General features: G+C 28.0%; 1 protein-coding gene across 1 annotated transcript in view; it reads right to left on the reverse strand.

Moving 5' to 3' along the window:
- The window catches only part of LOC107449454 (cell adhesion molecule Dscam1-like), a 165,235-nt gene extending 150,980 nt beyond the window's left edge, over nucleotides 1–14,255 (reverse strand). The window contains exon 1 of the mRNA XM_043047305.2: nucleotides 13,136–14,255. Within this exon, the coding sequence (XP_042903239.2) occupies nucleotides 13,136–13,184 (49 nt within the window). The 5' untranslated portion in view covers nucleotides 13,185–14,255. The remainder of the gene's footprint in view (nucleotides 1–13,135) is intronic.
- Nucleotides 14,256–26,645: the final 12,390 nt, after the last annotated feature.

The following is a 26,645-nucleotide window of genomic DNA, read 5'->3' on the forward strand; positions in this document are numbered from 1 at the left end:
CCGAAAAAATTCTATATCCGACTCTTTCTATCTACATGACTATAGGAAGAAAAGTGGGACCAAGGACCAATCTGCAATAATTGTTCTCCAAATTTCTTGTTGAGGGTCGAGGTTACATGAACTTTATTTACATATATATTTACATACTTTATTTGTTTGTATACTTCTACACGTGTAACATCTTGGCGACTATTATTCCTTAAACCAAAAAATACTTCCTAACAAGACGCCATTTCGCCAACATTGGAAAACTGCATACTAAATTATTTTGATTTCGAATTTTGCAATTGACGGTTTATCATAGTACTAATCTTGTCAGCATCAAACAACTTTGAAACAAATAAACAAACGGAAAACCCTAAATAACTTTTGATCTAATAATCGGTATAATTTTGATCAAAAATCGAGAGCATTTTAGGCGAATTGAAAGATTTCGATCACAATTATGAAATTTGTTTATCCGAAGATAATTCAATGGAAAATGTAAGTTTTAAAAAATATATATTAATTTTTATTATATTTAATAAAAGTCGAAAAAAATGTTGAATTGGAAGGTATACGATTTTTTACATCATTTTAAAAAGTGTTTTTTTTTAAATGGTAAAATAAGGAATTTGAGAGAAATCAGACGCACAGTTCCTGAGGAATCGAATTTTGCTGATTACGCTCAAATTTTGTATTTTGCCATTCAAGTATACATTCTTTAAAATTATACCTCGTGTGTATACCTCGAGATTCAAAAATATTAACTATTATTAAATTAAATATTTGACTATTATTAAATAAAATAATAAAAAAAATATTTATAAAATGTTGTATTTTGCATAGAATTTTCTTTCGATAAACGAACTTTATACATGTGCGCATTTTTTTGATTCGTTCCAAAAGTTTTCGAATTATACTGAAATATGCAAAAAGTAAAATTAGCATTAAGGGGTCAAAACTCTGGCCCGTTTTCCTGACCAAATTATTGGGATCATATTTCCCAGATTGCGGCTACCTCTTATATCTTAGGTATCAGAAATACAAATCCGGCGTAAAACGGTATGTTGATTCAGAGTAAATACATTTTTGTGTTTAGTTTCGTAATTTAATATATTGTTTGCATTAATTAGGTAGAAAAAATTTAAAGCCACCCCCGCAAACTATTGAGATTGAGTTCTAGAACGTCAAAATCCGATCATTAGATTAAATGTTAGTCAGGGTGGTAATTTGTTTTTTATTTTGCGTGCTGCACAACCAAAGTAGCAACAAACAGTCGTATATTTTAAAACATCAATTTCAATTTTTCTAAAATTAACTACTTGTTTATTATGCACTGTTTAAAATATGCAGGCAATATCCGATTAAGCAATGGTTAAAATATGAAACGATATTGTGTCAATTTGAAGCAATTTTTGCCATCTTTCCTAAAGGGAGGAATTTTACACATGTTTTGAGTTTGTCACTTATGTGAATAATTAGCTGGTCTTCACTACACACCATGCTCATCGTCCAGCACATATGCATACTATATACCATACTATATACCTAGCTACACACAAAACTTGTTTCAGCGCGATTTCGGAAGAGTCCGGTATATTGAATGATTCTAACAGCGTTGATGAAATATCCATTTTCACTACTTGATTCTTAACTCTCCTTTCTATCCATGATTCCAATGGCTGACAATTGCAGAGCATTGTATCAATTCACTTCATTCAATTGTTGGCGTTTTCTCTGGTAAAATTTTAGTTATATATATTTCATATTTTTTACAATTAAATGCTTTCTATTAATATTCTGGTGATTTAAATTCTTTTGATTGTTTTAGCTAATCGGCATAAAACCAAAAACACCAAAATTGTTTGAACAAAATTGTTTGAAAACAAAACACTCGTTAACGGTGAAGTTATTAGTTTTTTTCTTTCTAATGAGAATGATTATTTCGTTTTCTTTAATCGCGCTAAAGAGTGAATACTTAAAACTGTTTAGTTTCCTCTTCTCTTGTTCTTTTTAAAAAATATATATTTGAAATTTTTAACCAATTGAAAGAAAGACAAGAGCACTATCAATCAAATTTTGAAAAGCAAGGGTGCCGTTGTTGAGAAATTGTTGGGACCACGTGAGAGAGCGTAGAAAATTGTTTTTCTTGTAATTTTATATTTTGCGTTAAAGGAGGCTTGTAATAGTTCTGGCAATCTAATCCAGTTTCACTCATTGGATTATGAGTAAACGATGAAAACCGGCTTGAAAACTGCTCACAGAAAGCTGTGAGAATGAGGCCATATTAAAACAAACTAAGGAAACTAAATATTTTATAATAATATCTAGATATCTAGAATCAATAATATCTAGATGCAACTGTTCCTCTTTACTCAAAGGAAACTAAATGTTTTGAGTAACTTAAATTTAAAGAAAACAGAATATTTTGAGTAACTTTATTAGAAAAGAATATTTTGAGTAACCGTTCTTTTCAATCCCAAGAACTACTCATTATATTTTTTAAAAACTCACACTTTACTAAAAATAGATTTATTGTAGACGTATTGAAAAATCCTGTCTCTTTGCAAAGAATTGACGTCATTTGTTAATCTAACTGCATTGAGCCTTGTAGACTTCTTGCAATGTGACGTCGGTGGTTCGCAAAGAACTGGGTTTTTTAAGTAGCTTAGGGGATAAATACATTAAATTTTGCGAATTTTTCTTCAGATTTCGCCAAATTGATATAAATAGTCGTATTTTATAGGATAAGAAGCTTTAGATTTAATGCAACATATATAACAATTGTTTCAGGCTATTTTTCGAAGGCTCTGTCGTAATATGAAATAATGCTTTTTTTGCTAATAATGTACAATTTTTATAACTGACGTGAGTTTGCAAATGTTACTCATGACTGTTAAGTCAAGTTGATCCTATCTAAAGCTAGCTACGCTTATTTTGAAAATGGCACAAAACTTTAATATGTAGAAAACTCACAATTTTAGGAAAGTGAAAAGCGTTTGTGATCTAATTTTTTAACATTTAGAAACTTACTGCAATGCTGCATGACCTAGATTCCTAAAAATTTGCTGAAAATTGAGAATACGCAGTGGTTTTGATAATTTTCATCTAGGAGGAAAAATTTCGCCGAATTTGAGATTTTTAAAAAGTTCTAATAATTTTTTAAAACATTTAAGTGATTTGTCTTTTCTAAATCCCAGATAAATCTTCACAGTAAGATTATATATATAGTTTAAAGTCACCGCATTGCTTCAAGTGTAGGACACTTAAATTATGACTTTTTTTTTATTTTCCTTGGTGACAGAGCTTCGAAAAAATAGTGCTAAGAAATACAATATAAAAAGATAAAGGTGGTAAATGGAATATCAGAAATGAACCTCAGTATAATTATTTATATCAAATATATTTCTCAAATATACTTGCTGCAAATAATTGTGATATATTTGCTGAAAGTAATGGTTTAAGGTGCATAAAAAGTGACTTAAGGTTCATGAGAGGTAATGATGTTATAGCAATCAGTTTAAACCTTATCCGTTTCATTATTAAGTTATAGCGCATCTTTGATTAAACCGAATTTTCTCACTATTTTTCGATAAACGTGACAAAATAAGGAGACTAATCGTATTTATTTGAATGCAATTTTTTATGATGCGAAAATCCACCTAATGGCATATTCGGTAATGGCATTGGCGACAGTCCCGATTATTTCGGATTTCAGAAATTCCAGGATTAAATGAAACAAATACATTGTATAGGAGTTTCTAAATAATTTTGATTCTGAGACCTTTATTATACTGCAGAGGTATTTCTGGCTATATATTTATTCTTGTCTAACTAAAAAACTAAACAAATTCCAACTAAAAAAATGATAAGGTTGTTGTATGTTAGATAGACAAAATAGGGAAAAATTAAGAACTTTTGTTAGTGATCAGTGACAATTTTTAATTGTCCTTACAGAAAATTCAACATATTTTTGAAGTTTATATGAGTTGACAAGATTAATTTAAGGTTAATTCGAAAATATTTCAAAAAACTACTTAAGAAGATCAACTTCCCAAGGTGTATAACAAAGGTGTAGTATGAAGTTGTTTTTATTTGCAATTGAGGTTGTTTTTAAGGTGAGCAACTGCAGATTAGGGAGGTTGATTTTGAGATGTGTTGATTATTTTTTTTATACTTCAAGCAAATACGTATGTATGAGGTGTAAATAATTTCACATGATCTAAACTAAAATTATTTCTGAGTTATACAGGAGGTTGATTTTGTGTGGTGTAAATGAGATTGAAATTGAGGTTTATTAAGGAGGTTATTTTTGGTGCGAAATCTAACCTAATTTTTTACCTCAGTTGTATTTCTTTACGTCTGCCAACTTCAAAATAACCTCAAAGACACCAAATTGTTTTCTAAAGGAGGAACAACTTTTGAAACAATGCAATCGCTTTTTCAAAAATTGAAGATTCTACGGCATTTAAAAACTACTGATATCATTAATGTAAAGCAATTTTTAAATGTAATAATATGGTAAAAACTACATGGTTCATTCTAAAATTTAAAAAAAAATATCCTGACCTCCCCACATAGGTTTATGTAGAATTCAAGTATTGTATATAACGTTTGGAACTTGTAAAAATAGGGTTTGAGTATTTAAACCATTAATGCAACATAAAATTAATGTTTATTTACAGATATAAAATGTATTTATTGCAAAATTAGTCTGTGATAATTGCAATTGTAATGATGGAATCACTTTAATCAGTTCACTTATAAATATTACTGGCCATTTGCTAAACTGAGTGTGCGGCTGCCCACTTTCGCCAAATCGTTTATTTATTTATTTCTATTTTAACTGCTTTAACTCAGTTTTCTTATTTATCGTTCGCATTGAAAATTTTTGCAAGGTTCTTTTGACAGTACTGTCTGTTTTGTACTTTTATTTTTGTAAGTTTGAGATAAGTTGGTGATTCTTCTGGTTGTCTTTCCGCATAGTGTCCCTTGCTCTCTATTTTGTAGCTTCACGTATTGATGAGTTTTTTTTAAAAAAAAGTATTTGTAAGTAAGTTTTTTTGCAAGGGGGGTGATGTAGTTGCATCACACTTACACCGAATCGTTTTTTATTTCAATTAACTTAACTCAGTTTTGTTATTTATCGTTCACAATGAAAATTTTTAAACGTGCGAGTTCAGTTATTTTAGTTTTGGTTCTCTTAACCAAGATGGCATTTCTACCTTTAAATTGATTGATTGATTTTTTAGTGTGAACTTCTTATTTAACTGCAACCGTTAAGGTGTTCCCAATCCTCCGCGTACTCTCTCAGCGTCTCTTGATGAATACGCTTTACCTGTGAAAATGATTTTCTACAGTTAAAGTTTTCATTTTTAGTCTCTGTCTTCCACTGCGTGCACATATTTTATCTGAATATTTTTTGGAAAACCTTCAAGTAAAAGTTTAAAAATGTAATGTAGGAATCAACTAATAGTTCTCTCATTCTTTTTTTTTTCCAAGCTAGAAAAATGTTGCATATTTCGGCAAACAGTCTAAAAGGCGCAGGTTCTTTTTTTTCCCACTTGGCGATAGTCTTTTCTCGCCAAAGAAACATGTATAGGGCTTGTAACAGCATTACTGAACTTTTGATGACCTGTCTCATTTAGCTACAAAATTAGTTTGCCGATTCGTTATCCACGAAATATGTGTTAAACATCACTTTGTAGAAACTATGATCTCAGAGAGCTCTTTCTCGTGTCTGAATCTCAAGTGAATATGGAAATAAAATATTGAGAAACTTTTCTGGCATACACTTACTTGTTTAAACAACAAAACTATCAACTCGTTTAACCTGGAGTTAATCCTTTTGGGATGAAAGATTACGGTGTTATCAAATCTTTCTTTTCCTCAGCATTCAGGAAATTCTGAACTTTCATTCAAATAAATGTCATCTTTAACCCCTTGACACACAAAGACGTCTGAGAGACGTCATTTGCTTCATATGTCAAAACAATATATGACGTGTCTCAGACGTCTTCAACACAAAGATGCCAACTTGTTCCGTACAGCAAATAAATATTATAAAATGGTAGTTTATCAATTGTCATTCTTGGTTTAATAAATTCAATTTAGTAGATTTTTATAAACTACTATTTCTAAATAAGTTGTAGGCTTATATAATTCACCGCTTTACAGTAGTTATGTCAAGCTATACCTTTTAAAAAGCAGGTAAAAGTAGTCAAATGTTTGCAAAACTTAATTTGTAGTTATTTACCCTTTTTTTAATAATTAATTTGACGTGTCCGAAGCAGTTGGCATCTCTGTCAACATTCCGTTGTGAATAATTGTTTACAGTGCAATCAAACATGATTTCAATATCAAGAAATGATGCATAAAGGGGTTTAAGAACTATAAATATCTGGGCAATAGGCTATCAATTCATTATATCTGTTATTTTTAATTTCAATCACAACTTAACAACGAACTGTACAGAATTAATCAAATGTATAAATTAAAACTGGAATAAAATTTTTGATACCCATAAACAGGCCCAACGAAACTTTGAACTTGAGTAAAATAACTCTATTGGATTTTTACAGCTTTTCAAGTAAATATGTAATAAATTTGCTGGGAGTTGGATGATTACAGCTTCTCGCTGTAGGTAGGGAAGGTACTTTATTTACGTCGCACTAGAGCTGTACAATTAATTATTGTCGACAATCTAGCGAATAAGGTTGATCCGAAGATATGTCATCACAATTTTGTGTGGCTACTTTCTCGATTTAGACATAGATCTGAAGGGGAAGAAGATTTTTTACAGATCCCAGGACCGAAGGTACTGCTCAACGACCAAGCACAGGTTCAATTGCACAGATTTTATGAGCACGTATGTGTAATTTTCCGGTGTAATAAGCAATTTGAGAGGTAGGAAGGACGTGCTTTGGAACATATGGGCATTTTGTCTAAAAAATTGGGGATCAGATGGTGAGCAGCAAGCAAATTCTTATCACCATTTTTTTATATGTTTAGTCCCCGCGTGACTTCTATCGTTAATTTTACTATACTAGAATGACGGTGACCAACTTGGTCATTGTTTCGTATTTATCTTGTACTGCATAAAAACTTTAATAGTAACCAAGCCGAATGCACGGCACAACTGTATATAAATATTCTAACATTAGAGCAAAAATTATATATTTAAAATATATACATAACATTTAAATTCCAAATAGGGTGGTTCAAATATATACATTAGATAAAAAATATATGTAAAATAAGCACCACTAAATTCACTGCGAAATGTTCTACTAATCTAATATCTCTCCATAGGTGCAAGTTTCTTATTTCTGAAGTGGATGACACAATGGTCACCACTTCAAGAGACGTCACTTTAGAAAGTTCTGCTAGCAGTTGATCATGACTAAATATAGGTTTTGTCAATTCCAGAACAGTCTTTTAAAAATTTGTTCTTGGCTTTTGTTGATCGTCATAGAAATCTTGACAATATTTTACGTGATAAAAATTACACATCTCAGTCATAGTTCCACAGTGGAATTCAACAGCGTTTGAAAATTCCAGTCGCTAAGATTTTATTTCGATAAAAATGGTAGTACTGATAGTAGCTTGATATTTCTAAAATAATAGTAGTTGTATTATATTAGTAGAATAATAATAGTAGCCGTATTATTCTGTAATAATAGTAGTTGAATAATAATAGAAATAGTGTTTATATAATTATATTAGCTTGAGTATCGTATAATATATATGCTATATCTCGAAAAAGGCCGCCCCGTCACCAAATATTGGTGCAACGAGGATAGTACTACATACAATTAAAAAGTTCCAAAAATAAATATAAATAATTACTTCCTAAATTTTTATTTCTATAAAATTTCAAATCAACCTAAATAAATACTTAACGGATAATTAACTATCTGCACTTAAGAGATAATTTAAGACAACCTAACAGAATGAATTTAAACAAATACTTAACGTGCCACTAACTATTCAACAATACTTAAACTATCACTTAACACAGTAAATAAATGAATCTAAACAAATGCTTTATGTATAAATAATTACTTAACACTCTTAAATTATTACAAAAGACAACGAAACAAAATGAATTACTTTAGGTAAATATTGTTCCAATTTAGATATAGAGATACCCGCATTTTCTGTGCCAAATAAGAGAAATTTTTTGGTTGGTTCTAATGCCACTTGCCACACGGGCAGGCCTGCTTGGTGAAACCAAGCAAATTTAAGGCAGAGTGTGTGATTCTTGTTTTCCAGTGGCGCCATCTATGGCCAAGAATTCGACTTCTGCCACATCATACGTCACACCTGTTTATAAGGCGGACCCATTCATACATCCATTCATTCATCCACAGATCGTAATTTTGACCTGAATCAGAGAACGATCAAGAGAAATAAATGTATAGCTAACAGACACGTAGAAAAATGCCATGGTTAGGGCATATTAATGTATTTTATAACATAAACATTGAATCAAAACGAATGCTTGTCTAAGATAATGTATTGAGCAAAGAGTCATGACTTTACATAAGCTTATATGTCTGAAACCCACCTGATTTTGTAGTTTGTTAGTTACTCGTTAGTTATTTGTTAGTTAATTTCATTAAAATTAAAATATTTGTTTTGCTCCAGACAACAATTGCATTTGCTAAAATAGTCATCTAATTTTGAAATTCGCAGTAAATAACAGATTTTGCAATTGTGCAAACAATTATATGCTTCTAGTGTTAAAATCGTCTATCCTTAAATCGTATACTAGATTAAAATGTAATATCATTTAAACTTCAAAATGAAGTACTTTTTAACCTTAATTCTTAAAATATAAGAAACATTTTTAACTATGAAAACTAAACACAGCGGCACGACAGCCCATGGAAGGCCTACTGCGCTCATCGCAGTTTTCTTGACTTTAACTCTGAGGTAACAGAGCAGATGTTCCGATTTAATTGGTCGGTATAACACGGAACCCTCTGTGTTTGGTTCCCAAGCATGCTAGGTACTCATTTTATCGATCCACTGTGAAAGGATAAAAGAGTGAGTCTAATTTGCCTTGTCGGAGGATGGAATTCCAGATTCGTGACACTGAAGCTCAAAGCTTAGACACAAAACCTGTTTTATTTATTCATATTTATTTTTTTTACCTGGTAAATGCATACAGTTAAAATTAACTGGATTTTTAAATTACCGGGTAAGTAATATACTTTATCTATATTGTTATTCAAAATTTCTTAAATTGTATTATGTTTACCTAACATATTATAACTGGAACAGTTAAATTATAAGACTTTTATAAGCTTGTATTAAATTATTTTGACATCTGCAATTAAACATTTATACAATTTTAACTACCAAAATGAAACTATGAAGATTCAAGCCTTCTGAAAAATAAAAATAAAACTTATCTAATAAATGCACACTTAAAAATACTGAAAATAGTTTATTATGGACATTGTTGTTCATTAGTATATGGAGCAATCGTATTTAGAATTATGTGTACCTACATTATAAATTCGCAATTAAGAAATCGATTCAGAAAACTTTCGTAAATAAGTCTTTGAATGTGTATGGTTGATTTTCAAGTGAATAAATTTGATCTATGTGAAGTATTTGCATGTGAATTATTATATGTGAATATATATATAAACTTCTAAACGTGTTTTATCTGTCTTTCATAAATCACAATATTTCAATTGATTATACAGCAGCAATAATGTCAACTGATATATTCGTAATAAAAAATTGATAACTAGTTGATTAATATAATATGTTATTCGCATACAAATTGTGATCATTCAGAGAAATATTTGACATTCAGACAAATAAATCTAACTGTTTGATATTCGAGATTATGTAGCTGTTTCATTATGTAACATCCCGTTGATGAGGAAAATTGGGGAGAATTCTGCAAAATTAACACCAATTCATTTCCTATTACAACCAGTGAAATGGAAACTGTTTGTTTTAATGGGAATTGAAACAAAAAGCTAATTATTTTTAAAGGAGAATGTTAAAATATATGATGTACTAAACCTAATTAACAAAAAAATTGCAACATAATTTACAGAATATATGTAGTATATATTTTGAAATATATGTTACTGAACATGAAACTATATACTAAATACACATTAACAACTACCTATTTGATATATTACTGTAGTGCACACACTATAGTGCGTGCTCTGCAAACATGTGTGGGCAGAGCACGCACTGTTGATGGTGAGTGAATGTGGCAACTCATAGGATGAAATGTTTAGATTTAAATATTTTTTTTTGAAATACAGTTCCATCAAGATACATCAAGCAACTGAAAAAAATAATTGCTTACAATACAGCATAAACATATACGAGTAACATCGTACATCAACCGGACACAACGACATTGTCACGTATCTTAGCGAAGTGACATTAAAGGGACAACTACTTTCAAAAATGCGTGTCTTTTATACAAATCCAGTAATCATATTCAAACAGAATGATGTCATTTTCGTTATCAGTAAGCAAAAATATACCTGTTGCCATCTTACGACTGAAATTTAATTCTGTTAATTCAATATGCTCAGAGGAGTTTTGCACTTTATTTAGCACCATTTTTTGGTCTTCAGGACTGGAATTTTACATTAATACTGCATTGGACATTTTTTAAGGACATTTATTACTGCATTTAAAATAATATCTATCTAAAAATATTATGAACACTTTAATGAAAATTTGCTTTTTTGAATAATTAAGTATTCGTATTTAATTCTAAATGTGTGTTTTTGATTTAAAAGTAAATTAATCTATTTAATTTAAATCTTCGCATTAACATTCTTCACTGAGTCTTAATATTAAAAGATGAATAGTGTATACCAATAAAAAATTTGATCGTTGAAAGCATTTTTGAAGCAAAATTATATATANGGGAAAAGATACATATATCTGATATAAGAATGTATTATATATATATACATATTTATATATATTGATATAGATAATCCCTTATGCTGCACTATGAACCTATGAACTCGGGTATTTTTCTATCTATTAGCAAACTTTTATTTATTATTCATTTTGTTAGGTTATCTAAAGTAATAATTTAAGTAGTGTTGAATAGTTAGTTATTCGTTAATAGCAGTTATTTAGATTTATTTTTTACCCTTTTTGATACAGACTGTTCAAATTTTAAACATAAACAGTGCTATGGTGCCTTAGCCTATCATAGCGTGTCTTTTTCGAGCAATAGCACATATTTATTACGATACAGAGGTTATGATTCCAAAAGTGAGAGAGGAAGTAGCACAGCATGTAATAATTCGGTAATGAGGTGCGCTTTCTACCTTATCCCACGGCAGAGATGAGAGTGATTTTAATATTTCTCCTGCCAACTGTGCTGAAATATACCGAACTCATGCTTACGCGGTGGTTTGTACGATTTAATAGCTACTGGACTTATTTTTAAAACTCAATAGAAAAAGAACCTTGACAATATCACTGACATCTCTTGAATATATTTAAAATTGAAATCTTCTGCTTGAGCAAGAGCAAGACCGTAAATACAGTTGGTTAATATATTGTTTTTGAAACTAATTAAGGTTAGAGGTGAAGGTGAGGAATTAGAATATTTAAAGATGATTGTGCTGTGCATTCGGCTTGATTACCTTTAAAGTTTATATGGTGTACAAGATAATTTTGAAAAGTGACCGAGTTGCTCGCTAAAGGCGGATAGTATTACAATACAGAACGCAAATATAATAAAAATATCAGTATGAAAAAAAGTTTTTATAATAATATTATAAATTTGATAGATGATTACATTATTAGATTTAAATGATTAGATTAGATGCTATAGTGATGTTTGATGGGTACCTAGGCAAACGATAAATATTAAGAAACTTGATATTTTTTCCTTTTTTAAAAAAAATAAAAAACAGTGACAACTTTTTTTATTTTGCTTTATATTCTTATGCGAATGCAACTTTTAAATGTATTACAATAAAAACATCTCACTAAAAATAAAAACGAAAGATTGTTTTACATTTTAATGTAGCTCCGTTTACATTATTTAAACCGTGTCATCGTAGCCACTGAATTGTTAATTTTTTTTTGATGCCAATATTTCCTTAAAGTAAATAAGGTACATCTTATTAAAAAAACTGAATTTATATCTTTTATTTGAATCTCTATATAGCATTCATATAATTAAATATTATTCAAACATTAAATTTTTTTAAGCCGTCAGCAATGTAACCTTCAAAAGTATTTTTATGATTCACATGTCTCCTTAAAGTTAGTCGCTTAACATCAATTTTATTCTAATAATTATTTAAAAAATTTTTATTCGAATCCATACATAATATTCCTATTATTAAATATTCTTCACATTTTAAAACCGTTTTTTTTAAGTCAATGAAATGTTAAAAATTCTTTTATGATTCACATTATTTCTATAAAATAAGTTACTTGAAATCTTATTCTAAAAACCATTTGAATCTCTATAAAATATGTTTATTATTAAATATTCTTAAAACATTAAAATTTTTAATTTAATTAATGGCCAATGTAATCTTTAAAATTCCTTTTTTATGATTCATATATTTTCTTAAAGTTAGTTACTTACTTTCGTATTTATCTTACTTTTGAAAACCATTTTATATCTTTTATTTAAGCTCCAAAAAATACTTTTGTTATTATATACTATTATAATATCATTATTGTTTAAGCCGTTTTATTAGCCATTGTAATGATACACATCATTTCACTATTCAAATACTCCTTTTAGTTATTTACTTAGCATTTATTCTAAAAACCATGCATACATCGATCATTTGATATTAATATTAATATTATTTATTATAATTATGGTATATAAATAATAATATAACTAATTTTAAAATTTATAATATTTATATTATTATAACATTATTATCATTTTAAAATTATTTTAACCGTCATGATAGCCAGTGCTAGGCTAAAACAATTCAAATATTTCCTTAAAACTAGTTGCTGGACATCTTTATTTTGTCTAAAATCTATTTTTTTATCATTCATTTAAAAGTAATCTAACTTTAAACGAATGATTAAAAAAGCCCTCGTTTATTTATTTATATACAGTAATGAAATTGAAAGCGAATTTCAGTTAGTGAATTTGACTTACCCTTATAAAGGAAGAAACCTAGGAATAGCAACAAGTGTACAGTCAGCATATTTGTAGTTGTAGAACTGTCAGTAAATCGAACTGGAAGCAGGAACACTTATGATAAGCATATCGATCCCCAGTACTTGGGTAATTGCTTGTCCATTTCAAATATTTACCAGTTCATTCCCTTCCGTTGATTTGCACCACAAAAATGATGGGTTGATCACACGAAACTCATTTCGTTGCACTTCACTTGCAACTCACTTTCTATTTTTGTAGAATACTTAATATTCTAATAATCCCCAATTCCGTTTATTCTTTATTTTAAGTTCAATAATTTTATCTTTTACTTCTGAACTTCCTAAGTTTATCTGTTAGCTTCGTATGATAATACAGTTTTAATGCACGCTATCATTTTTAATGAACTTTTACCAATGTATGTATTTGCGGTAAAGGAAGGGATATTTATTTACAGAATATGCAAACAGAAAATATTAAAACTTGGTTTTATTTCGAAAATATAAAGGTAATTTATGTGCAAAACCTGCAAAATTTATAGATTTAAAATTTCCTACCTCTAAAATATTTGTAGTAATTATTTAGTAATATCTAATTTGTTGTAATATCTTAATGAATGCACATAATTTGCTAAAAACATGGTCAACTCTTCCATTAAAAAATTGTAATAGAATAGTAATAGAACTGTTATAAATAGTAATAGAATTGCAAATGAGTAATTACTTATTCATAAGTTCAAAACAACGATAAATGCATTATTTATATTTATGGAATTATACTTAAATTGCAAGTAAGTGAAAAATATATAGTACTAAACAGTTATATTTGTCATATAAATTTAGGTTGTTCCTCAAATGACACTGCTTCGTTTTTAATTAAAAACATTCATATAAAATATTTTTGATTGATAACTGTTGTCACTAATGTATTTTATTTAAGATAAATAAAGCTGATGTGAATATAGAAAGAAGTTTAAAAAAAAATAAAGCGATATTAAAATTTCGGTAATCACGTGTTGGAAAGTCAGAAGCCGGCTGTTATCCGTTTAGGAGCGAACATTCCGCGAACAAGAGCAAAACTGTTCTACGACTGGAAGCAACCCTTCCACAAACTTGAGTTCTTTCGCTGAAAGGCCGATGGCAGCGCATTCGATTGCGCGCAGTCTCAGCGCCGACATGCAGCAGTTGCGCTCGCTAATTCGAAGGATACTGTGGGGAATCTTTGCTGTAACATTTAAGCTAATACTTAAAATGACTTTATTTGTTTCAAAAAGAAATCGATTGCAATTTCAAGATAAAAAAAATATTCAATAGAGAAATCAATTTTGAGAAATAATTAATTAAACCTTAAGGCTTCATCTTAATGAAGATATAAAAATTCCTGGAGTTAATTAAGATTTCTGCTTTGTCAGTACTATTTCAGTTGATTTTATGTCATGTTGAATATTCTTTTTCTTTTTAAATTTGCATTTGCAATAGTAAATCTATTACGCAATATTAATTTACCAACTTTTGAAAGTTAGTCAACATTATTGTTTTAGTAATTAGATATAGTTTAATAAGCAAAATGAAAAAAAGATTAAGCAATACATTTTCGAAAGCAAATTAATAAATTTATGACTTGATCCCAAAGAACACCTATGAAATTTTATAGCTAAATACAATTTTTACTTTGCTAAATTTATTAAACTAATTGACTAGATAATTTGCAATACTTATTTTAATCACTAAAAATTTCGATTTGAGTACATTAAAACTATTTTGTAATGTAACTTCAACTGCATTTAGTATTTAGTAAAAATTATGGTTAAAATTGTGTGATATAGTTTTAGAAACGAAACAAGTTAGGACATCGATTTTCAAAAAGAAATTTTTAATCCTAAAGCTTTATTTTAAAATAAAGCTATAAAAGATCCTTAAGCTAATTAAAATGTCTACTTCTTCAAATTTGTTGAAATATTTAACTGGATAGTGTGTAGTGAATGTTGAAGTCATTTTTTTCAGATAGACATCTGAAAGAGAATGACTTCAACATTTATTACTGAATGATGAAGTTCAGTAGTGAATGTTGAGAGTCAGTTTTTTTAAGAGTCAGTTTTTTTTTCATTTTTAAAAATTGAGCAAATCATGCAAAGTTGGATTCTTGACATTTTTGATTTCGTTGAAACTTTCTGAATATGCCTTTTATTTAAAACTATCATTATGATATTGCGATGCATTGACAAAAAAATGTACGTAATATTTCCCCGATTCAGCTAATTTATATTATTTTTACATTGAACAATATTTCATTACTCGAATAAAATTTAGTTGCATTCAAGATAATATCTTATTCAATAATCTTCGCTGTGTATAATATTCACGATATTGTTACATTCGATGCATCTATATATCGTTAGCTGGCGACTTGTGTAATTCAGAACCTGGCATTGTTTTACGCGATGACAAACATTTTACATGATATTCGTGGTAACGTATTTCTGAACCATATATCCCATGAGTACTGATTTTTTAAAAAAAAATAAAATTCGTGATATTTTCCTTTAAAGAATAATAATATTAAGTTTGAGAATTTGAAATTCATGTGAATAATTAACTAGTATATTTATTAATGTTCGGCATCACAAATATTTCATAAATTTAAATGCCTTGAAATTAAAAATGCCATTTGGTCAAATGGAAATAAGCATATTTATTTTTTAAATCACCAATGTCGTTTAAATATTAGCATTTCTTTGATTTTCGATAAGTTATGCTTGACGAAATTTTAGTTCTGCACTTAGACTATAAACTTAGACAGCTTTAACAATATTTAATTTTTTTCTCGTTCTTTCGCCTGCTTTTATTCTTTTAATATTTTGAAGAATGTTATTTCCATAACAGCGACTGTTTTAAACCATAACAATGGTTTTCATCAGAAAAATTTGTGTTTTCGATATTGCGTTCGAACTACACGCCGCCGGGAAGAAATGGTTGTTTACAAACGTCAAAATTTGCTAGAAGAGGAAAAAACACTGTTCAAATAGATGCTCCCGTTCTCAATTTATCAGCGAACTAAGATTCAGATTTTTGTTTTAATAGTGCATAGAGTGAAGAGAAGAGATATCTTCTTGGCTGTGGTAATATTTGATTCAGTGTAAAAAATACACTGAAATCATTATATTATTTATTTATATTACTTACCTAGATGGCAACGAGTATGTTTCGCCCGTTTGACCCTTCTCCTGAGTTAATTCTAGGTAGACACAAAAGTTCACCTCGGGGTAGCGTGTTATTTTTATTTTATTTTATAACAGTCATTGAACAGTAAACCCAATTATTTGGGTTTACGACTTCTAATGTTTAAATCCATAGCCTTGTAATTTTGAACCCAATCCAGAAGACAAGGGAACTCCTGGATCAAGTATTGGGAGAAATTTTGCCTTCGTGGAGGATTATTTGATGGAACTAACCCTCATTTGCGTTACATGGAGAGGAGGACCACGAGAACCTCCCATGATTAGCCTGACGCCAAAGGGACTCTAACCCATGATCCGTCTACTACTGAGGATACTTCAAATCACCACTGTGGTCAGCGTAAGCCGGATGCGGATTCGTATCGTCCAACCATCACCGGAATTCGAACCCTACACCTCATAGGAAGGCGAACGCTCTATCCCCTGAGTCATTGCGGCTCGGGTTAGCGTGTAAACTCATAGCTACAGAGAAGTAAGGTCGTTGAGTTCACCAAGGTCTTTTAGTGAAGTCACAAACAGTAGTTTTTAATTTGGAGCCAATTTCAAATTTAGTAGTTAGGAGCCAATTTCAAACATTTATCAGTGAACAGTGAACAACAGCTTCGCTTGCCGTTGTTAGATGTAAATGTAAAGGTGATTACAAAATGGACCTAAGTTTTTAATTCGCGAATTCCCCGAAAATGAATTTATACAAAAACAAATAAATTAACTAATACGCTACATTTATCAAGTAGCAGCTAAAATCGAGTTAGTGTTATTTATCTTTTATTTTTTAATATTCACTTTTGCATAATATTCATTGCAGTTTAAAATAAGCTTCTTAATTAAATAATAAAAGAAGAGAAGAAAATTACAATGATTTGAGTTCTGTTTATTGTTTATTAGTGGATATTATAATATGAGATTAGAAAATTATTTATATTTTTGCAAAACTTTTGGTAGTGAAATAAACTAATTTTAACTTAATTTGTTTTGTGCGAATATTTAAATCAAATATAAACCTATTCTCGAAAATAAATTTCTGATGGCATTAAGGAACTGATACTTTTATTATTTAAGAAGCAAGTAAAACAAACAGTAAAGCTTTATTTCTAAGAGAAAGAAAAAAATCAATAACAATGTCTATTGGCAATTCAAGCTTATTTATTTTTAATGATAGTTTACTAATATTATCTGACATAACTTTAAAAAATATTTTACTTGAATGTAGAAACATACCTGTGCATTCAACGATGATAATAAAAGAGGACATTAAGATTGATGACATTGAGATTATTTATTAGATTTCAAAATTTAGATTTACGCCGTCAAATATAGGCGAAAGTATTGGAAAATAATTTATTACTTACATTAAATTTTCATATAATTTCAAACACACTGAAAGAAATTCATTTTTTTATCTGTATTATTTATAAAGTTTTGAGCATTTTTTTTGTAAAAAAAGACAGTGGTTTTTCCAGCACAAACGAAACTTTTTCATATTCATGCTTTTTTGATGTTCACGTGTTATCTGTATAACTAGGCATTTTTTTTTCTGCTGAAGATATAATCTTAAGTCTTTTAACCAAAAGTTAAAACCTAATTTTTTTTTTCACATTCAGCCTAATATCAAATTATGCGTTGAATAAGTGTCATGAAAATTAAAATTTTACAGCACGTTATTGATATCTGCATTCGATATTTTTTTTTCTTTTTTTCTTTTTACTTTTGCATATAGAGAACCGAAGAAAATGTTACAATTGAAATACAAGCAAATAAATACACCAAGTTATCGCAGTAACCCTAAAGCTGAAGAAATTTGAGCCATATTACTAATTTTTGAAAATTAATTGATTTTTATTAAAATGTGCACGTCATGCAACTGAAAAGGTTTTGCTTTAATTTCACTTAAAAAAAGATTAAAATTATTCTGAGGGTACTTTCACCCCTTATTCATTGAGAAGTTAGTTTTTTAGATATGGATGAGTTCTGGAATTTTATTTGTAAGAATTTTTTCTCATATTTTTGTATACAGTGTATTCCATAAATACCGAGCATATATTTTTTACTTCTTTTTTCTTACCAAATGTGAAAATTAAAAATTTTATATATGATGGGTTGCAAATTAATACTTTAGCAAATAAAGACAAAAACTATTGTATTATAAACTATTGTATTATAACAGATGTATATAAACTATTGTACTAAAACTATTGTATTATAACAAATCACAGTTGAGGAAAGCAACTGAATGAAGCACTTAAACCTGTATAATTACGGAAAGGGGGATGAAAGACGTTTATTAGAAACACATTCATATTTCAAACAGATTTTGATCTATATGTACGTACACACGTTTTTTTAATGTAATTTGTCAGATTTAGTAAACATTTTTGTTTTTTCCTCTCTTAAGAATTCTTTGCAGCTTCAAATAAGTATACTTTTTTGTTTTAATTTTCAATAAAAAGTTTTAAAAAAATCATGTTTTGCTGCGAACTTACATTTCATACCAGTTGAGGACTGAAAAAAATAAAAAAAGCTTCTTTTTCTAAAAAAAAAAAATTATGCTTCTTTAATCTTTTGCAATCTTAGCGTTACAATACTTAGCTATATTATTTTGCCTAATTTTTAAATTAAATGGGTAATTTATCTGTAAATAATTTTTGTAATTATGTTTACATTATATCTTCTTGGAATTCAAATAATTTTCGTGTTCCCTAGAGCTTATTTTAAAATAGCAATTTTATATGTGCCGAAAATTCTTTGTCTCCTTTCTAACATCGTATAATGTATATTTCTTTGTCTCATAATCGTTTTCACATTGAAATGTATCATTTTTTTATTTTCTAAAATATGATTAAATCCAATATTTTATTACATATTAGAAAGTAATAAATGATATTTTTGAACGAGGCTCAATCTTTTGATACTAAAAATAGTTTTGATGAATCATGATTTAAAAGGGAAAGAAAAATTTTTCTTATAAAATCTTTTCTATTATGAAATGCAAGTAATACTGTTTCATAACATCAAATAGTTCTAAATATTCATTTTATTGAGTTATAACGTGATACATAATATTGAGTTATTCTAATAAGAACTAAAAAATCCCCGCAAAAAAATAAGTACTTGAAAAAAAGCTTAAAATTAAGTGCCAGTAATTTAGATGGAGCAAAAACATTTTACTTCACTCATAAAAGATTATTTATTATCATTTTTTCTTAATACAAATCTGATCACGGTGATTCGAAGATGACGTCATAAAGATACTAAGAAGCCTTGACCCTCGGTGGCTATGATTAATTTAATAAATTCTTATTGAGCTTAAATCATATTTTTGAAATTATATTACAGCTTTTCAAATTTATTTCACTATTCAATTACTCATGTTAACTACCCTTACATCTACAGTTTGCTAAGAGAGAATTTCAGCGCACTGATTAAATTTTTCGGCAAAGCCTTCTGTTACGCTTTTTTGTAGCTCCTCCTCAATATCATTTCCCCGTAATTTGGTCACAAAATTATAATCAATTAATCTGTTCTAGTATATTTCTTATACTAATTTTGATACAAATGTTAAAATTTTGTAACGAAAATAAACTAGCGTTATCCATGGTCTTTTAATAATAACACATTTATTGAAATCTTGTTTACTTTAAATTTTATGTTTATATATTTTTTTATTGTTTAAAATATTTTTTTACGTTTAGTATAATATTTTTTAATATTATTGTTATAGATTTCAGGTAAATCCAAAGTTAGCAACAATGGTTTGGTAAAACATCAAATTAGTGCAATAATAATTATTAAACATAAATTGTGAGTTTATTTTTAAAAAGTATTTTTTGCTAGATTTTATATAGTAAATATGAGAATTAATAAATATTCAAATTAAATAGCATTCTGAATCTCATTATGTCCATAGAAATTAAAATCTATATCTTAAATTTATAAAGTATGATTGCAGAACCATACAAGTAAAAACTATGCAGGTTCATATTAAGTTCATTATATGAGATTTTAAAATGTATATACATATTATTGTAAAATTATTTTTGATTATTTTAAAAAAGATTTTATAATATCTTAGAGGAAAATATTCCAAAATGTTATAATTCAGCAAAAAAATTATAGAACATTCATAATTAATAAAATGTATTTTATAGGGAGCAGCATATAAAAAATTTACATGTTACAATGAGTATAACACGTTACAGGAAAATAAAAGTATGTACTAAAGTTAGAGAGTATTATTATTATTTTATCGAATTTCTATTTTCACTCCTCAGCGCATTTCTATCTTTTGTCAAAAAATCGAAGTTAGATGTTTGAATATCAGCGTTTAGTAAAATAGATAAATATCTAAAAAGAAAGTATAGAAATGGATTTAAGAGATAAAGCATATTTTTATTTCTATTGCTTCATTAAAATAGTTTTTGAAATGACAAACAATATTTAACTGACAAGAGGAAACATTTGAAATAACTTATAAGTTCTAAGATTTGCATGTTTTATTTATGCAGAATTTCTCATTTAATTCGAAAATAAAAGAGAACGATATGTGCTGAATAAATCTGCTTAAAATGAATAAGACCGATACAAAAAGTTATACAAACTCTTTCTTTGAGTAAAGAAATGAAACTTTTGTTATTATATAAATATAATTAATAGCTAATAAAAATTACAAAACAAGCCAAAAGAAAATTTAAGAATTAAACCAAGAGTTTTTAAAGGAATAATAATATTAAGTTGCTACGAAGAATTATCGATTTTTGAAGCACATCATGCTTTTGAATTTCAAAATTAAATTTACTATACGTGCAAGCTAGGAACAAATATGTTTATTTAAAAACCGTGCAATTTAGAGATTCATTACGTGAGAATCTTTGTCCTTCAGGTTTCGAAGTTTATGAATTCCATTTCGTAATTGTCAGTTCCTCTAATTGCTTTATCAATTTTTTGCAATCTTCTAACTATAGAACAATGCTTCTAGGGGTAATAATGTTATATTAAATAGTTTCTATTTCATTTTTAAATGAAGAAAACAGTTTCTCAGATGAACAAATTGACATTTCAAGAACGAAAAAGAAAAGCTGGTAGAATGTAGCATAGTAGAATAAAACAGCCAAACGTCACAGAAGGTGTTGCTGAGAAATCCAATCATCGCGCTCAAAATTACTCTTTACAAACTGTAGATGTAAAGGTAGGTTATATGTGTACGATCCTCAAAGTTCAGGGCCTCGTTTTATAAAAGTTGAAACAATAGCCATAGAACTGATATTTGGTTTTGTTTCAATTATATCAAAGACTTCTTTTCCAACAAATTTCATACGTGTCTAGTTTCGGCTAAGGCAGCGAATGACCTTGAAATTTGCGCATAAGGTTAGTTTCCTGCTACGTTAAGGTCAATATAAAGGTCAAGTCAAATATACGGCATAGATTCTTGTTCTTTTAGGTATTGCTCATAAGTATGTGTCCACAAAAACAAAAAACTTTCCGCTTCACAGTTAGCACAGCTAGATTTTGAAGAAAATAGCCTTTGATGTAAAGAGCCACTGGAAGTATTGATACCTTAATAGTTAGTTTATGCGTAGTAGAACTCAAAATAGTGGTCAGTGTCGTAGTTCACTAATTTCTAGAAAATTTTAACGAAACCAAAAATTTCACTTATCCAACTGTGCCAAACTCTTAAAAAAACTGGTTCAACAATTAAAAATTTCACATTGAATACATTAAATCTATTTTGTACTGTTGACTTAATTGCATTCAAAATTTAGTTAAGGTTACAGTTTTAGTAATTAAATGCAGTATTATAAAAGAAGAAGAAAAACAATGTTGAAAGTAATTTTGATGAATAAATAATTGAAGTTTAAATCTTGATCTTAAAGAAGACGTAAGAAGTCTGAAGCTAATTGAGACTTCTGATTTGTTAAATGATCTAGATAGAGTGTAATACTGAATTTATTATTGTTTTTTTCTTCTTTTTCTTGCATTGAGTACATTAAATCTATTTCTTACAATTAATTAATTTACATTGAAAATTTATTAAAGTCCCCTGCTAAAATATATACTCCTGTTATAATGTGCAGTTTTGAAACCAATATGATTTTTGTTACCAATTTTTAAAAATAAGTTATTAAACTCATGGCTTGATCCTAACAAAAAGATATAAACATTTCTAAAGTTAATTAAAACACCTGGCTTGTCAAACTTATTGAATTTATTTTACTTTACAGTGTGTAATATTAAGTTTAATCATTCAAAATTTTGTTTTGGGAGTAGCTAATTTATTTTATGCTGTTGACATAGTAACGGTAAAAATCGAGTAAAGATTATAGACGAAAATAAATGAGATATTACTCAACCATGTACTAAAACTCTTGCATAGATTTTCTAAGGAGCGACAGAGTCAATTTTCAAAGTTTTCTTTCTGTTTTGAAATTTGTTTTATATGAATCCATTGCTTCATATGAATAGTTGTATGTTATGATATTTCAAGCAAAAACTTAATGAATTAAAAAATTTTAAGGGGAAAAAAATTTTAAATTTAAATAATTAATTAAATTTTTTTAAGAGAACGCTATACTTCTCCTCTCCATGACAGAAGCTAATGCTTTTTCTATAAGAGAGTTTTCCTCTCATTAAATTGTTTAAATTTTGATACTTTGAAAAAATTCTCTTAGCATTTGAAAATTCATAGTTTACTCTAACCTTCTGTCAACGCACTTTTTTCTTTGCAATAAGTTATNATATATATATTTAAATGAGTGATTAAGATATTAAAAATGGGATAAAAGTAGTAGTAATGTGACGAACGAAAAGTAAATTTTTTACCATTTAATTTGTAAATGAATAAAAAGAAAAGAGATAAATTCTATCAACATTATCTTAAACCACTTCTCTCCGTGTTATTAATTACTATGATTATATATTATGTTCAGCTCATAGAAATCAAATATAATGGTTAAAACTGTTTTATTTTAAGGAATATATTTGTCATTAATAAATGTGCTAGATAAATGAAAGTAATCTACTATATATCTGTAAGCATTTGTCCTTAGTAAAAAAATTTCTCAGCATTTTTCAAAGTAGAAATTTAAGCCAATATATTTTTTATATGTAGTCAATATCTTGAATTTTAATTTTAAAATGATTTCAGCTATATTTGAAAAAAGAGGTTAATCGTTGCGATAAACTGGCTAGGGACTACAAAACCAGTTTCCTATTACATCACCTGGGAGAAAACAAGAGTTTTCATGTTCTTTTCTCTTTAGCAAATGTAGTAAAACTTCAACAGTTTAGAACAAATAAGTATATTGTGAATATTAATGCTAATAAGAGAAAAAGAATGCTTAAAACGAATTAATTTCTTCAATCATTCCTACAATATGATACAAACATAATAGTAGAAAAAAATACAATGAGTTATCACACAAGCATTTAAAAAAAGAATTATCTTGAAATAGACAAACATTTTTGGTGAAAAGAAAAGAAAAATTAATTCTGGTCAATGAAACCAATCTATACGATATTTAAACCATTCATTTAATTCATCAACCATTGATCATTGAACCATTTTTCTTTTCAGATGAAAACGGTATAGTAGTTCTTGTTTCAAAAATTATTGTTATTATTATTGCCACATATTTAGTAAAAAAATACAAGGTTGAAAACCGAATAAATTACTTATATGCCATTACTTATATGCTTAAACTTATTCTGATAGTTTGATCATACTTTTCTTCTCTGTATTGAGTATTAATTTAATTATTATTTTTACTTTTAAGATCCCTCCTTCATATCATAAGGACAGAAAAACGAGGGTCTTAGCTAAAATTTAATAGCACAAAATGAATTAAAAAACGCAGTTTGAAAACTGTGGAGATTCGGCCAATTCGCTACAGAAGTTTTGAGGTTGAAACTGCAAAATTACTGCAGTTTGTAAACTGCATGCACGAAGAAATAAAACAAATGAAAAAATATGAAGAAATATGAGAGTAAATATGAAGAGCTATTGTATTATATAGTGGGGCTATCTATTGTGAGCGATGGGAAATAATAGACCTTCTGTTTTAACCCATACAAAAAAATAAGGTGCTTTTCAGGTTGTTTTGAGGTTGACAGATTTAAAAAATACACCAGAGGTAGAAAATAGGGTTATATTTTGCACCGAAAATAACCTCATTAATAAACCTCACTTTCTGCCCCATTTAAACATCACAAAATCAACCTCACTTATAATTCAGAAATAATTCTAGTTTTGATCACGTTAAATTATTCACACCTCAAATATACGTAATTGCTTGAAGTGTAGAAAAGATAATCCGTACACCTCATAAATAACCTCCCTCATCTGGTTACTCTAAAGTAGATTTCTATCATCCTCAAAACAACTTCAAGAGTGAAAAAACAACTTCATATACCTTGATTATACACTTTGGGAGGTTGATCTTTTAAGATTGTTTTTTAAATTAACTTCGAGTAAACCTCAATCAAACTTGATGCGTCAAAACAATCACATATAAACCTCAAAAATACCTTAAAAGTTTGTAAGGGAAGAGTCTTTTTGTTTTCATTATAATAATAAGGGACATAAAATGGAGAGTGAGGGAAGCTAGGGACTCCGCATATGTTGCAGGAATGTAAGAAATGTTGAGGTGTCTTCGCTGGGATTCGAACTTCTATTCCATAGGGCGTGAAATCGGCCGATTTGCCTGCTTAATTTCATCCCGTTTAATAGTTAAATTAAATGGTTTCATAAGGTGAGCCCAGTTAGCTCGGATAAAATTCTTATTTGTTCAATCATAATAGGAGAAAACAGTTAATAAATAATTGCCTCGCTGTTAACAGTTTGAATAGCGTCTCTTTTATGGATTTTTGATTGTTTTGATTGGATACGAAAAAAATTCTTTCAAAATTTACTAAGTGTTTATTCATAATAAATTGATAGTTCACTTCTATTATGCAATTCATTTTTATAATTTATGCCAAACCACTATCCTTTAGTAACCGCATAGCCAGTTTACTATACTTAAACATCTATTTGATTTAAATGAAGCCCTTCTTTGGTTAAGAGTACGGAAACAAATTTAAATCACCAACATGCACATTTTGCAGCAATTATAAAATATCTGTCGCTTAAGATACATGCGTAATAAATATAATTTATACGCATTCAAAGCATGTGTTCATCATTTAAAAGTTTATTGGAATAAAACAAAACAGTAGAATAAATATCATAAAGTATTAAAAACGTAAAAAAATAAAGCTTTTTGAAAATAATAAAAGAAATTGCCCGTTTAGTGGCCTAAAACAATCATGAATCTTAGAAATATTTAATGAATATCTTAAAAATTAATATCATCTTTCTCAAATGTTCTTTGCAGAAAGTAAAATGAAATTAACTTATTTTAAATATTTTCATTCATGCTATAAAAAAATTGAAACTTAAACATTTAATCTGAGATAATAATTTCTAGCAAAATTGGTCGAAATAACGATATACATCTGCCTAAAATATTGCAATATACTCTTAAAATAGCTTTCACTATTTTTTTTTTCAATTTCTAACTATAGTTATACTTTAAATAAGTTTTTAAAAGTCAAGAAAATATTGTCTTTTAGTATCGCAGACAATAACATTTATATTTCACAAAACATTGTTTGCAAATTACAATTATGCTAACTCAGATTCTTTGTTTAGCTATTGAAAAAACTATTATTTAAATTGTAATTAATATAAAAAGACTTTTTTTAAATAAAATATTGGTTTATAATGTCTTTGTATGTAGTAAAAATAGTTTCTTTAGCAAAACCATACTTTACAATAAAGTCTCTCTTTAATTAAATTTTTACTATTTAATATGCCTTTAAAAAGCTAAAAATTTTATATAAACTTTAAAAAATCAGAGAATGTAATGAGATTTTTTCTTCTTTTCAACGTTTTATAAATTTTATATAACTTCACATTCTGAAAAAGAATTTAATTAATTGAATAAGTGTTCCTCTTAAAAGCTATTTCATAATTTAAAAAAATTGAGTATTTATAAAATATATTTCATAAGCTTTTGCAAACTAAGTAAATAGAGATTTTCGACTTTTAAGTTATATGTTTTGAGGCAGACAAAATACTTGTAAGAGTTGAATTACATTAAAATTTACAAATTTAATTGTACTTATATAAGTGACAGCACACGGTTTCAATCAAAATTAAAAAAACCTTCAATCGCACAGATACAGCCTAATATTAATTTATAAATTTTTTAAAGGTAGTTTATAAGTTGCTTACAAATTTAT

This window comes from Parasteatoda tepidariorum, chromosome 1 (assembly GCF_043381705.1).
Source record: "Parasteatoda tepidariorum isolate YZ-2023 chromosome 1, CAS_Ptep_4.0, whole genome shotgun sequence".
NCBI lineage: Eukaryota > Metazoa > Arthropoda > Arachnida > Araneae > Theridiidae > Parasteatoda > Parasteatoda tepidariorum.